The 13,213-nt window shown below is 37.5% G+C and overlaps 1 protein-coding gene across 1 annotated transcript in view; it reads right to left on the reverse strand.

Annotated features, from left to right (window-relative positions):
- Nucleotides 1-12,467, reverse strand: part of SYCP2L (synaptonemal complex protein 2 like) — a 77,859-nt gene extending 65,392 nt beyond the window's left edge. The window contains exons 1-6 of the mRNA XM_074337065.1: nt 12,459-12,467; nt 10,845-10,913; nt 8,842-8,979; nt 8,416-8,535; nt 4,468-4,572; nt 4,026-4,050 (exon numbers count right to left, since the gene is read on the reverse strand). Coding sequence (XP_074193166.1) covers nt 4,026-4,050; nt 4,468-4,572; nt 8,416-8,535; nt 8,842-8,979; nt 10,845-10,913; nt 12,459-12,467 — 466 coding nt within the window. The remainder of the gene's footprint in view (nt 1-4,025; nt 4,051-4,467; nt 4,573-8,415; nt 8,536-8,841; nt 8,980-10,844; nt 10,914-12,458) is intronic.
- Between the last annotated feature and the right edge of the window lie 746 nt (nt 12,468-13,213).

The raw sequence follows: 13,213 nt of genomic DNA on the forward strand, positions 1-13,213 counted from the left end.
CAATTTTGATAGATGAATTATTTATCACATATGTTATACTTTTTAACCCCCATATAATTCATGAAACTATAGGCACCCAAACCAGGAAGTGGAAATAAAAAAGATCCCTCTTCAGTCCAAAACCAGCCGGATTAATACTGCTGGATAATCTCTGGAAACTAAATACAGTGGTACCTCGAACGTCTCCATGGACGAACATTTTGGTTTACAAATGCCGTAAACCGGGAAGTAAATGCTTCGGTTTTCGAACACGACTCAGAAGTCGAACATATCATATGGATTCCGCTGAGTGCAAGATCCTGAGGCCTAGCTGTCGGCTGTTTTCAAACATTTCAGAACTCGTGGATTACGTTAGAAAACCAAGGTACCACTGTATTTGGCTGGGGGCTGTGTCAACCACTTGCTTGTCAGCTTAGAACTTGAGAGGAAGATTCGAACAGAGTCCACATGGACAGCAGGGGGCCCCAAAGATTTATGCACCCTGTTCACTACAAAACATTGGATGTAATTCAATCTTTTCATTTAAAGAGTAATAAGAAAAAATAAAATTATAGCCCTATGAAAAAGGACAGAGGACCATGGTAAGTCAAGAGGTATCAGAAAAGTGACTTGAAAAAATGCTTACTTCAGGAAACAAAAATTTAGGAAGCATCTGATTTATGATCTCAAACTTCAAAACATGAATTCTATGTAATAAAAATTAGACTGGCAAGAGAAGGCAACAGTCTAAGGTGAACATAGAGAATACAGAAGTAAATGAGGAAGAAATATGTAATATGAAAATTGAAGCCATTCTAGATAATTCAATCTGAGGGAATTTAATACAAGGACTTAGTTACAAAGATGATTTAAATGCTGGGAAGCCAAATCAGAAACAGTGAGGTAGCCCAGAAATTAGCATCAGTAACATAACTACCACAACTCTCCCAGCATGCCACACCTCCCCTAAAGTCACAGGGAGGAAGTGATACGACCAGATCCCGGGAATCTAAGTCACCTAGCAAAAGCTATAACCACAAATGGGCCAGAGCCACAGGGACAATGCAGTCACTCCTGGAGCTGGCACCTCAGCAGAAGGGAGGGGGGGAAATGCCTCCTTCGCTCTCTCCTTCCAATTTCCTTCCATTGGCTAAACCTAGCAGGCAGACAATTGATTTAAAAAAAAACCTAAACAAAAATAGTTCTCTGAAATACAAAATAGAGAGAGAAATAAGGATAGAAAAGCTGAGGCAAATCACCACCACTCATAGGTTTCAAGGAAGCAAAGACATGATAGCAGAATTGAAGTTTGTACTGAAAGCAATGAAAGCAGAATTAAAACGATGGCTTCCAAGAAAAACTTAAGAACCATTCTCAAAATATACAGAAAAAAGTGAGAAAAAAAATGTATATGAAGACAAAAAAGATGCAATAGATGAATAACAGATAATCTTACAAAGCGACTAGAATAGGAAGAGTAACCGTACTGGACTTTTTGGTGCCTTCCTTTCACCCTTCCCCCTCCTCTGTTATGTAGCAGTCATGCTATTGGGTGGGACTGACTTGCTTCAGGGATGGATCCTAATTGGCGTAAGCTATGCTGGGACATCCCATTCATCTTTTCATAGTGATTGGTTCATTAAGAGCGTGGGCGTCCAATCAGAGCAAAGCCAGGGCTTTTCTTTTGATGGTTGAAGAAGGTGAATGTTTCTCCCCCCTACATGTGAACCAGAAAACACAAAGCTCTGATTGCTGGCTGCCATTTTACAACCATCAAGGGAGACCAATGCCTCTGAGCAAGGCAGCACTGAAAGAACTGCAGATAATGGAGCATAGCCACAACCAAACTGCTCCTGAACCACCTGTCTCCAGACTTTTTAATTCCTAGGTCAATAAGTCACCTTTATCATTCAACCCTATTTGAACTAGCTATTCTTTTTCATATACTGAAAACACTTGAACTCAGTGGTTTGCAACTAGAGGTGATTTTTGCCCTCCTTTCCCTAAGGAGCACCCAGCAATTTCTGGACACATTGCTTGCTTGTCACAACTGGGGAAGTGGGAGAGGCTGCTATTGGCAATGAGTGGATAAAGGCCAGGAGAGCACCCCAAAACAAAGAATTATCTGGCCCCAAGTGTCAGAGTTGAAAACCCTGCTCTAACTGATAAAATTATCAGAAAATAAAATTTCCCAAGCTAAAGTAGGATTTGATTTCAAAATAATTCATCAAGAACCACCTAACGTATATGTACACAGGTGTGCACATGCTCCCAACATTTGATAGAAGACAATGAAACGGAGTTTTGAGGGGGAGAACCTGCAAAGCAAGAGTGATACTGTATAAAAGCCACAAAGATATTCTTAAATAGCAAAAAACTCTGACCATATCCAACCCACACACGCTAATAATACTCTTCAAAATATAGCAGATGGAGATAAAACAGAAAAAAGAACTCAAGACTGAGGACATCATGGTATAAACAGGTTGGTAGTGACCCCTAAATAATTACTGTAAATAAGATTGCAACACAAGGCAAACAGCAAATACTATTTACAAAGCTACATATGAGCCTAAAACTCCAGCTTAAATTAAATAAATCTAGGTGGAAGATGGAATAAAAACATGCTGAATTCCTTGTTACATAGTATAAAGAAGAAATAGGGTGCTATAATTTTGATGTTGGTATAAGAGTTACTACCAGTGTACTAAAACACAGACACCAGCCATTCAAATCACTAGAGAGGAGCAAATTGTGTGTGTGTGTGTGTGTGTGTGTGTGTGTGTGTGTGTGTACATACATACAGAAAACACAAAACAAAGAAATCATAAAAATGGAACACATACAGTAAGATGACATAAATCTTGGAATAAAAAGGAAGAACTAATTCTATCAATGGCAGAAGGAGGTGGGAAGGTCAGTCAGTAAAAACATCTTTGTGCTTCAGAGAAAGAGATGAAACATCAACTCTATAGAGCCCAGGCTTAACAACACCCACGCCAAATGCTGACCTCTCTGCAAATGTCAGTTTTTCCCATGTTTTGTTTTTGTGGGTTTTTTTCATTTGCAGTGTTTTCACAGAGCAGTGTTTCCTCCATCAGGTACATGGAGTTATTGTAAGGATAGGGATCTGTACATGGACCAAGCACCAAATGCAGACTGAATAGATCTCTCTCATACGTTTCTTTTTTCCAAACATGCAGTGATATATATGCTGTTGTCATTAATAAAAGACAAGTTTATTTTTAATTATTACATAATTTGAAGTGGTTGTTTAGCATTGTGTACTTTATCAATTGATTTTAGAGATAGTAACTATCACACGAAGTTCATTAAAAAATTGACTTAAGAGTATTTGGATTCACTGACTTATTTTAGGGGGACCCTTTTCAAAATCAACTAAGCATAGTGTGTACCTAAGCTTCTAGAACTGAATTTCCTCAATTATGAGATACCATCCACTGTAGAATGCAGAGACAAGTTAGTAACAGCTTTTCAAAAGAAAAACAAGGAGATGGACAATACGAAGAGGGCATGTACATTGTAAGATGGCCTCAATGACTGAAATGCTCAAGTATTTTAAGTGTGTCTTTGAATCCATGGTATCACAATTCAAGATGTCAAATTACCTTGAACTTGAATAAATTGAACAGAATCATCTATCTAGCTTCCAAATAGTCTAAAAATTTGCCTTTTCCACCCTTGAAAGACAGAGAAGGCCATCTGAATAAGCACCAAGTTAAATCAATAAGAGCTAAACTGCTGGTTAGAATGACAAAAGTGGCACTCCATACCTGAATGGAGCAAAGTAGCCAATGATGACAGGAGCCGTGAAATTAAGATGCACCCCAGGCAAACCAAAACATACTTTACAACAAAATTCATTTCAGCATCACAATATGACTACCATAAGATGGTCAATAAGTCCAAATATAATAATTAAACCCACTTTACTTTACATATCATTTAGACAAATATTTTCTCTACACCAGAATATTCTATTAATGAAAAGTAAATAGCCAATTAGTAGTAAATAATACACTTACCTTTACTACTCTTCCTAGAAATAATCTAATAAAAAGATAGAAAAAGTAAAGCTCGTATTATTTTTTAAAAGCATTACAAACTATAATGTTAATACATTAATGCTGATATTTCTCTAACAGGCAGGAGTTTCCTTTAAATACAGCAAAAAAAATTTAGAGAATTCCTATTTGACCTTCAATTACTTTATTAAAATCAACATACCACCCACAATCAGGTGAATAATATATTGGTAAGTATGAAAATAAATCACCTTATTTTTCTGTAACATTGGTTATATATATTAAAGTTTGTTTCTATTTCATATAAAATTCTAATAAAAAAGTATGGCAGTCTTTTAGTAAAATCCACATCTTAGAAAAACATAAGTTTTAGAAATAACTCAAAGATTCCTGCAAGTCATCAATGGTACCTGCTCAGTGAAGCATCTGCCCCCATCCTTACCAGTGCTGTGTCAAAGAAGTCTTCTGTGGCATTAATCAAGGATGTGTCTGACGCTAGATTGTCCATGATCAGAAATCCTACTGTTCTTTCAAACCAGGAAGCCATGTACACAAGAGAAGAAACACTGATGGAACCCCCATGACTGCATAACTACTTCCTATTTGATACAATTTCACAAGATAATTCTTTCACTAGAGCAAAATAATTTTAAAGACCTTTTTCCATTCCATCACATTTCATTGAGGCCTGTCTCTGAGGCCCCCATCTAGAACCCTCCAGGATAGAATCATACTGCTACAAAGTTGCAATTAGCAAGAATAGGAGACTTGGCTAGAAGCAATACCCGGAAGCCATATTAACGGGCTAGTGAGGAAGGGTTAAGAGAGAAATGAGCTTCCCCAAACAGAAGTTCCTGTCCTCTGGGAAGCTATAGAAGACAAGATCTCAAAGGAGATGCAGAATTTGGAATGTGCTCCAGAAGTAGAAGTAGTACAATGAATCTGCCTAAGTCTGGCTACCTTTCTTTGGCCAAAAGCTGCCAGCTAATTGGAGATTCTCCTTTGCTATAGGAACATATATCCAAGTTCATATTAAGTTGCTAGGATTGGTATGATTTAAAATAAACTTCTATCAACCCTCCTACAACATATTTATTCAATAAAGCAAAGGCCATCTTTGGACCAGTTTTGCTCAGACTGGTCACTCTTAAAAAAAGAAAGAAAAAATCCTGCGCGCACAGTTAAATCATCATTTAAATATGAAGTTAGTAACATGAGTTTGTGACAAACAATGCTTAACAGGAGCGCAGCCTTGGAAACTGTCCAATTTGGAGCCAAGAACCCAAGGTACCCCAGCTGAAGACCATGAACAAGCCTATCGGCTCTCACCTTTGGCTGCATGTTAGGAAAACCTAGGGAGCTCTGACACACTCTGATGCCTGGGACCCATCGCACACCCAGTAAATCAGAATCTCTGCTGATGGGACCCAGGCAGTGCTTATTAAAGCTCTCCAGGTGATTCAAATGTACAGAAGGTTGAAAGCCACTACTATGTTGCAAGTAATGTTTCCTTTATCTCAAATCAGACAAATATTTGCATTAGATTGAATCATCCACTTCCTGAAGCAAACTTTTCTCTGACAATCCAAGGGAAGAAATGTCCCTCTATATAGTAGAACTCACTGCTAAGGTGACAATTTCTCCCTCTATTCATACTCAAAATTCTGTGGTTTTAAATACATTTTTGTTGCCATTCCATTTAATCTCCCAAATCCTCTCTCCCTCCCAGCCCACCAAAATATATTGGTTGAGTACAGATACAGAGAAGTGAAGGAAATGCTATATTTAATCAAAACTTGATACTAGAAAACACTCCTGATCTTATTTATATGCCATGATCACAAATGGTCTAACAGATACACCTGCACCATAGCTGTGTCATTACCATAAGCCAGACGAAATATTTGTTTACAAATACAATAGCTACTACTCATTATGTATATGGTACAGGACCAGTTGCTTAATCCTCCTGGATTTTAATACAGGACTAAATATATTCCTTTCTGTAGGAAATTCTTATTCTATGGAGAATAATATCCCAGCACAGTTTTTGTTGGCCTGCAAACAAAATTGTCTTTAGAAGTATAGAATCTAAGAACAATGCTGGTGTATCACATGCCCTGACTTCAGCTTGTACTACAGGGCAACAATAATCAAAACAGTCTGGTATTGGCAGAAAACAGACACACAGACCAATGGAATAGAACTGAGACCCCAGAAATAAACCCATATAAATATGGACAGATAATTTTTGACAAAGAAGCCAAAAACATACAATAGAGAAAAGACAACCTCTTCAATAAATGGTGCTGGGAGAATTGGAAAGCCACGTGCAAAAAAACAAAACTAGACTGCTGTCTGTTACCATGTACCAAAATTAACTGAAAATGGATCAAAGACATAAACATAAGACCTGAAACAATAAACTTCATAGAAGAAAACATAGGTACTAAACTTATGGACCTTGTGTTCAAAGAGCATTTTATGAATTTGACTCCAAAGGCAAGGGAAGTAAAAGCTAAAATAAATGAATGGGACTATGTCAAACTAAAAAGCTTCTGCACAGCAAAAGAAACCATCGACAAAATAAAAAGGCAACCAACCGAATGGGAAAAGATTTTTGCAAACAACGCCTCTGATAAGGGACTAATATCCAAAATGTATAAGGAATTCATACAACTCAACAACAAAAAAACAAACAATCCAATTTAAAAAATGGGCAGAGGACCTGGAGACATTTCTCCAAAGAGGACATACAGATGGCTAACAGACATATGAAAAAATGCTCAACCTCACTAATCATCAGAGAAATACAAATAAAAACCACAATGAGATATCACCTCACCCCAGTTAGAATGGCTATCATCAACAAGACAAATAGTAACGAGTGTTGGAGAGGCTGTGGAGAAAAAGGAACCCTCATACACTGTTGGTGGGAATGCAGACTGGTGCAGCTGCTATGAAAGGCAGTGTGGAGGTTCCTCAAAAAAATTAAGAACAGAATTATATGACCCAGCAATCCCTCTCCTGGGTATCTACCCAAAAAATCTGAAAACATTTATCCATAAAGACATATCTACTTCAATGTTCATTGCAGCTTTATTTACTGTGGCCAAGACATGGAAACAACCAAAGTGTCCTTGATAGATGATTAGATAAAGATGATATATATATATCATGATGATACACACACACACACAAAATTGAATACTATTCTGCCATAAAAAAAGATGAAATGTCATTTGCAACAACATGGATGGATCTTGAGATTATGATGCTAAGTGAAATAAATCAGACAGAAATAAATCAGACAGTAGAGAACCAAATGATTGATATGTGGTATATAAAACTGAAAACAACAAAGGAACAAGAAAAGAAATGAAGAAACAAAAACTCATAGACACAGACAATAGCTTAGTGGTTACTAGAGGGTAAGGGGGCAAGGGGTGGTAGATGAGGGTAAAATGGATCAAATATATGGTGACGGAAAGAGAACTGACTCAGGGTGGTGAATACACGATGTGATTTACAGATGATGTATTACAGAACTGTACACCTGAAAACTATGTAACTTTATTAACAGTTGTCACCCCAATAAACTTTAATTTTATAAAAAGTATAGAATCTAGTATCCTATCCACATTGATAACATCAATCTATTCATCTTGACTAAAACTTACGTGAAATAACAGTACATGCTTTCAAACATGTCTAAATTATGGTTATGAAATTTCCATAAATAAATAAATCTTCTCAGGGCTGCAAAATCTCATCATAAAAAGGGAACTGCAGCAAGAGATTTGGCAAACACTGCTTTGCTTCCAGATACCATTACAAAGGCACCCACAATGTTAACTTCTGGTTAATTAAAAAATAGAGTTTCATAATTGGGGTGACTTAGAATATGCAAAAAATGTTTTTATGATTTGTTTTTTCTGATTTAACTCAAGTTTTAGAAAGTTGGAAAAGTGGGCTATGGCAAGGGGAAGTATTTGGTAACCTATCCAGGTCCAATCTTGTAACTAATGTCTATTAAACTACTTATAGAGCCTTTTTTGGGGAAATAGTTTACTCCCTACTATCCCATATTCCTAAGTCAAATTCACTAATAAAAACATCTGATCATGTTTTTGCATTGGCTTGTCAAGGGGAGAAAGGGGGTGTGTCTGACTCATGCCTGTACACTCCCAAAGTGCCCTGTCCAGCATATATATCAGGAAACATATGTTAAACTCAATTTTTGATTAGATATGGGCAATAAGCATTGTTACCAATTCCTTTTCAAATTTGATTTCAAAGGAACAGAAATACCAAACTTAACTAGATAACTGAATCCACTCTAGTTCCTTAAGTTACCCAAAGCCATACAAAATTAAAACGTGACACTTATCTTTGGGATCAGTCCCTGCTGAATTAGCAAAGGCTCATCTTCTTTGAGGCCATCAATGAAGAATTGCTGAATACATTTCAGCAACAATGAAACATACTGAAATTCATTTCTATCCAGTTCCTAGGTATGAGACCACACTAAGTCAAAAGCCTTACAATGAAAGTTGTTAAGAAAGTAAATCCTAAGAGTTCTCATCACAAGAAAAATATATGTATTTAAATTTTTTCTTTTATTTTGTATCTCTATGAAATGATGGATATTAACTAAATTTACTGTGGCAATCATTTCATTATATATGTCAAATAACTATACTGTACAACTTAAACGTACAGAGTGCTATATGTCAATTCTATCCCAATAAGAAAGCCTTACAAAGTATAATTACACATTGGTATTCTAGTCAGAAAACAAAACAAAACCACTTGCCTTATTTATTGATTTGTTGAGATGGTATAATACGAGACGATTATATTTTTGAGGAACATGGCTCACTTTCTGTTGAAAATATTCTTTTATTGTCTGAAATCCTTTATTGTGGAATGCATCAATAATAAGTGCTTGAAGCTGGAAAGTTAATAGTTTGCAAATTACTCTTTTCTCCCAAAAAAACAATTATGTCACAGTAACATTTCTAACTATCATTATCAATAATTCAGTGGGGGAAATAATAGCAAATAAATATAAAATAGAGGTATATCTTGAACAGTAAATAATCATGTAGCCAGTGACTGAGCTTGTTGGCTTCCGACAGTACAGGCACACCTTGGAGATATTATGGGTTCATTTTCAGACCACCGCAATAAAACGAGCATTGCAATAAAGCGAGTCGTAATCTTTTTGCTGGTGGAGGTCTTGCCTTCAGTTTGTAAAAAAAAAAATGCAACACCTGCGAAGTACAATAAAGCAAAGCACACTAAAACAAGCTATGCCTGTAGCTTGCAAAATGTGGTTCCTGGACCAGCAGCATGGGTATCACCTGGGACTTGTTAGGAATCAGGAATTCTGGAGGTGGGACCCTCCAGGTGATTCGCACCCATGCTAAAGTTTGAGAACCACTGACTTAGGGAAACTGCACTTCAATTACAGGTATCCGTGGGTAAAGAGCTTTTATCCTCAGTAATGTTAGAAATTCTAAACACTAAAAAATTTAAATCGATTGTCACTCATTCATTGACATGAATGGTCATAAAAGAAGAAAATGAATCCAACGCTAATAACTACAGATAATGCTGATAAATATGCCAATTGCCATAATGAATGAAACTGATCTTTTCTGCCTGAACATTAGCCAAGACATACTTCTAAATATACTTGAATAACACAGTCACTTAAATATCTGTACTATAGAGACAAGATTTTTTTATGTTTAAAAATCCAATCCAATCCTACAGGCTAAATTACAATATACAATATTATTTTAATAATGAGGCATTGGTACACAGCCCCAAATTCCACTTTTTTCTTAGTACTGATTTAAATGGGGAGACAGCATTTGAAATTAAACATTTAAAAGAATATTTTCTTTTTTAAATTACCACATAGGGAACCATTCAGTGCCAAGTGTGTTAAGTGTTCTGCAGATGTTCTCATTTAATCCTCACCAACACTCTTGACAGGTCAGAATCTTTATCTGGGGCTAATAATAGCAAGGCTGAGAAAGGTTAAGAACTTGCATGCGATCACCCAGCTGAGATTCTCTAACTCAGAAGCTCGACCTTCTTTCTACTTGAAACTCTGCCTGGTTTCTCTGCACTCAGAGTCAATCCAAACCCTTTGCCGTGGTCTTGCAGGGCTCTGCATGATTTGATCTGTCAGCTTCCTCTGCCTGGCTTCCCTGCTAATAAGTCCTAGAATAGGCCCCTAGAATAGGCCCCACTCTTCCTGCCTCAGGGCCTCTGCACTGGCTGTCCGATGCCTAGACTGCTTCTCCCCACCACTTTCCACCTGGCTCCCTGTCACTCCTCAGTTCTCAGCTTCAGTATCACCTTTTCAGGTAAGTCTTCCAGGATTTTATCTAAAGCAAGCCAACTGCCTCCCTCCACCTTCAACTATTCTCCATCCCAATAACCTGTTCCTTTTCTTCCTACTACTTTCCTTTGGTTGGTAACCTACCTCTTAGGCCCGCTGCCAGACTGTAGATCCGCTAAGGCACAAATTGTGTCCATTTTGTTCAGTACTGCCTACCTACATCTAGAATAGCGCCCGCCGGGCACAAAATAGCTTAGACTAGGATACTGGTAGGATAGGAAAAGCTAAGTTGACAAGACATGGTGATAAATTAGATGTGGGAGATCAGGGAAGGAGAGGAAGCAAAGAAGATTTCTCTGCCTCAGGCTTGAACAGCTGGAGGAACAATTGTTGAGCTGATAGCCCAGGGAACACATAACTAGAAAGGGCACACACTACAAAATTAAAATTAACTTATTTACATAGAAAGCATCCTGGGCCATTCCACTTCCATCATCTTCCGTAACAGACTGCAAAGGGCCTTCCTCTTCCTGTGTACAATAAAAAGATGTGGTTTTTTAAAACAATTTTTATTTTAAAGAAATGCATTTCAAGTTTTAAAAATAAAACAAGAAATAAAGCTTCATATTTCTCCTAAACAAAAACTTTTGTTTGCTCATGCCCTTGGTTATAAGTCTAAGCTACTACTTTAAAAAAAAGTTATCCAAATTTCTCTAGCACTTTCTATGACAAATACAAACTATCACAAGAAGCAAACATCACTGTAATAAACAACCACACAAAATACGTAAATTTAAACTATAATAACAACTATAAAATAAAAAAGCTTTGAATTAATGAAGCTTTTAGAATAAGAGCTTGTAAAATAGTTTTTAAAGGGTATTTGAGGCCCAGTCATGAGTTTAAACTATATATGTCTGACTTAACATTAATTTTAAATGACTCTGGGACTTATACTGAAACTTCAAGGATCAAATATCAACCACCACAAAAGAATTTACAGAACAACACATTTTCTTCGAGAAGTTATCCCTGGGTCTACCATCCTGGTTTTCACAACACATTATGCTATATTAAATAACAGCTTCTCATCTGCTCATTTCATCCCAACAATTAATTTAATTAAAGTAATTAAAAAGTATAATACACAATAAAATTTTAATTTCTTCTAAAGAAGGTTTTATTTTTCATTTTTTTTATTTTTCAATTACAGTTGACATTCATTATATTAGTTTCAGGTGTACAGCATAGTGGTTAGATGTTTATATAACCTACGAAGTGATCCCCCTATAGCACCCACCTGACACCATACATAACTATTACAGTATTATTGACTATATTCTCTATGCTGTATAAAATTTTTATAAATCTAGCTTGGGCTAACAGTACTACTTCTACATGCAGTTGGCCAAAATCCTTAAACGCTAGCATATTTTACAATGTTATAGTCATTATTAATAAATATGAAAAATACGGTGAATTCAAAAACCCAGACCGACTTTTTTTTTTTTTTTCCACCAGCAGTGTATTCAATTAAAGCGATGCTTAAAAATAGGACTGGCGGTGTCAATCCATGCCCCACCGGGGGTTACAGCGTTTTAATAATTATCATTTGACTGGGAGGGCTAACTGAAATCCCAGCGCTTGGAACCACAAATCTGGCGCCCCGGTGGGTGAACGTCACTGCACTAAGTACGCAGCAAGGGGAAAACGGGCTGGGTAAATAAACATCCGAAGCAGCTTGAAAAGAACCATCTTATTGCCTTCCAAACATTAAACTCTTCAGTTTCTCCTTCCCCGAGAGCTTTATAAGCACGGGACCAGAGGTTTCTCCCCTGCCTCGTAGTGTCACTGAAAGCTCACAATAAACTCCAAGCAAACCTAAGAAAGTGGGAACGCTCAAAGGACCCGCGAAGGGATCGTCCCCCGGCAACCGAGGATGGCAGCCCGCGACGGGCCTCTAGGCAAACACTAGAAGCTCTGCGCCCAGAGCCGGATGGACCGCGCGCCCCCCTTGAACCGTGCAGAGGAGGTCCGGGCTAAATGAGTGCCCGGGTCCTCCCAAAGTCACTTACCGCCTGCATCCCGAGGCTGCGGGCCAGGCGCCACGCAACTGCGCCCGGCTCAGCTTCCCGAGATTCCGCCTTAGAGGCGCTGTCCCCAGCGCGGGGAAAAACCACGGTTCTTGGATTCCAATGTTAGACAGGAAGTCTAATTGATGAACCCGCCCCTGAATACTAGATTCCGGAATTTGACACGCAAGATGCGCTCACAAGTAACTGGCAGTCCTGGTCAGGCCATCGGGGCGCGCGCGCACACACACCTTAAGAGAAAGATTACTCAAAGAATGTGAACTAAGTCATTTAAACATTATTTGTGTGCAAAATTCTACAACGATAGGCCTCCCCTTTGCGTTTACAGAAGACATTTGTTTGCATCCAAGCAAAACATAATAAATCTCAGCTAGTCAACCCAGGACTGTGCACACAGTTCCAGCCAATTCGAAATGATACGTATTTTAAAAGCTCATCATATCCGTTTTCTGGCAAATATGTAAATATACTTACGTTAATTTACCTATTTTAATCCCAACCTAGCAAATTCAAAGCCTTCTTCCTTACTTTTGAATTAATGGGCTTTTACGATATCAAAATAGTAATCAAGGAAAAGCCAGCTGTGAATACAGAGTCCTGAGTCAGTGCAAATATTATTGCAGGAAAGAATTGAAGGATAGTAATAACAACCTAAATACAGTTTAAATGCATTTTCTTTTAGGGACCATAATAATACAATAAAAATATATAATATAATAATATGTTAAATTATTAAT

The sequence above is a fragment of the Rhinolophus sinicus genome, linkage group LG06 (genome assembly GCF_036562045.2).
Source record: "Rhinolophus sinicus isolate RSC01 linkage group LG06, ASM3656204v1, whole genome shotgun sequence".
In the NCBI taxonomy this organism is placed as follows: domain Eukaryota; kingdom Metazoa; phylum Chordata; class Mammalia; order Chiroptera; family Rhinolophidae; genus Rhinolophus; species Rhinolophus sinicus.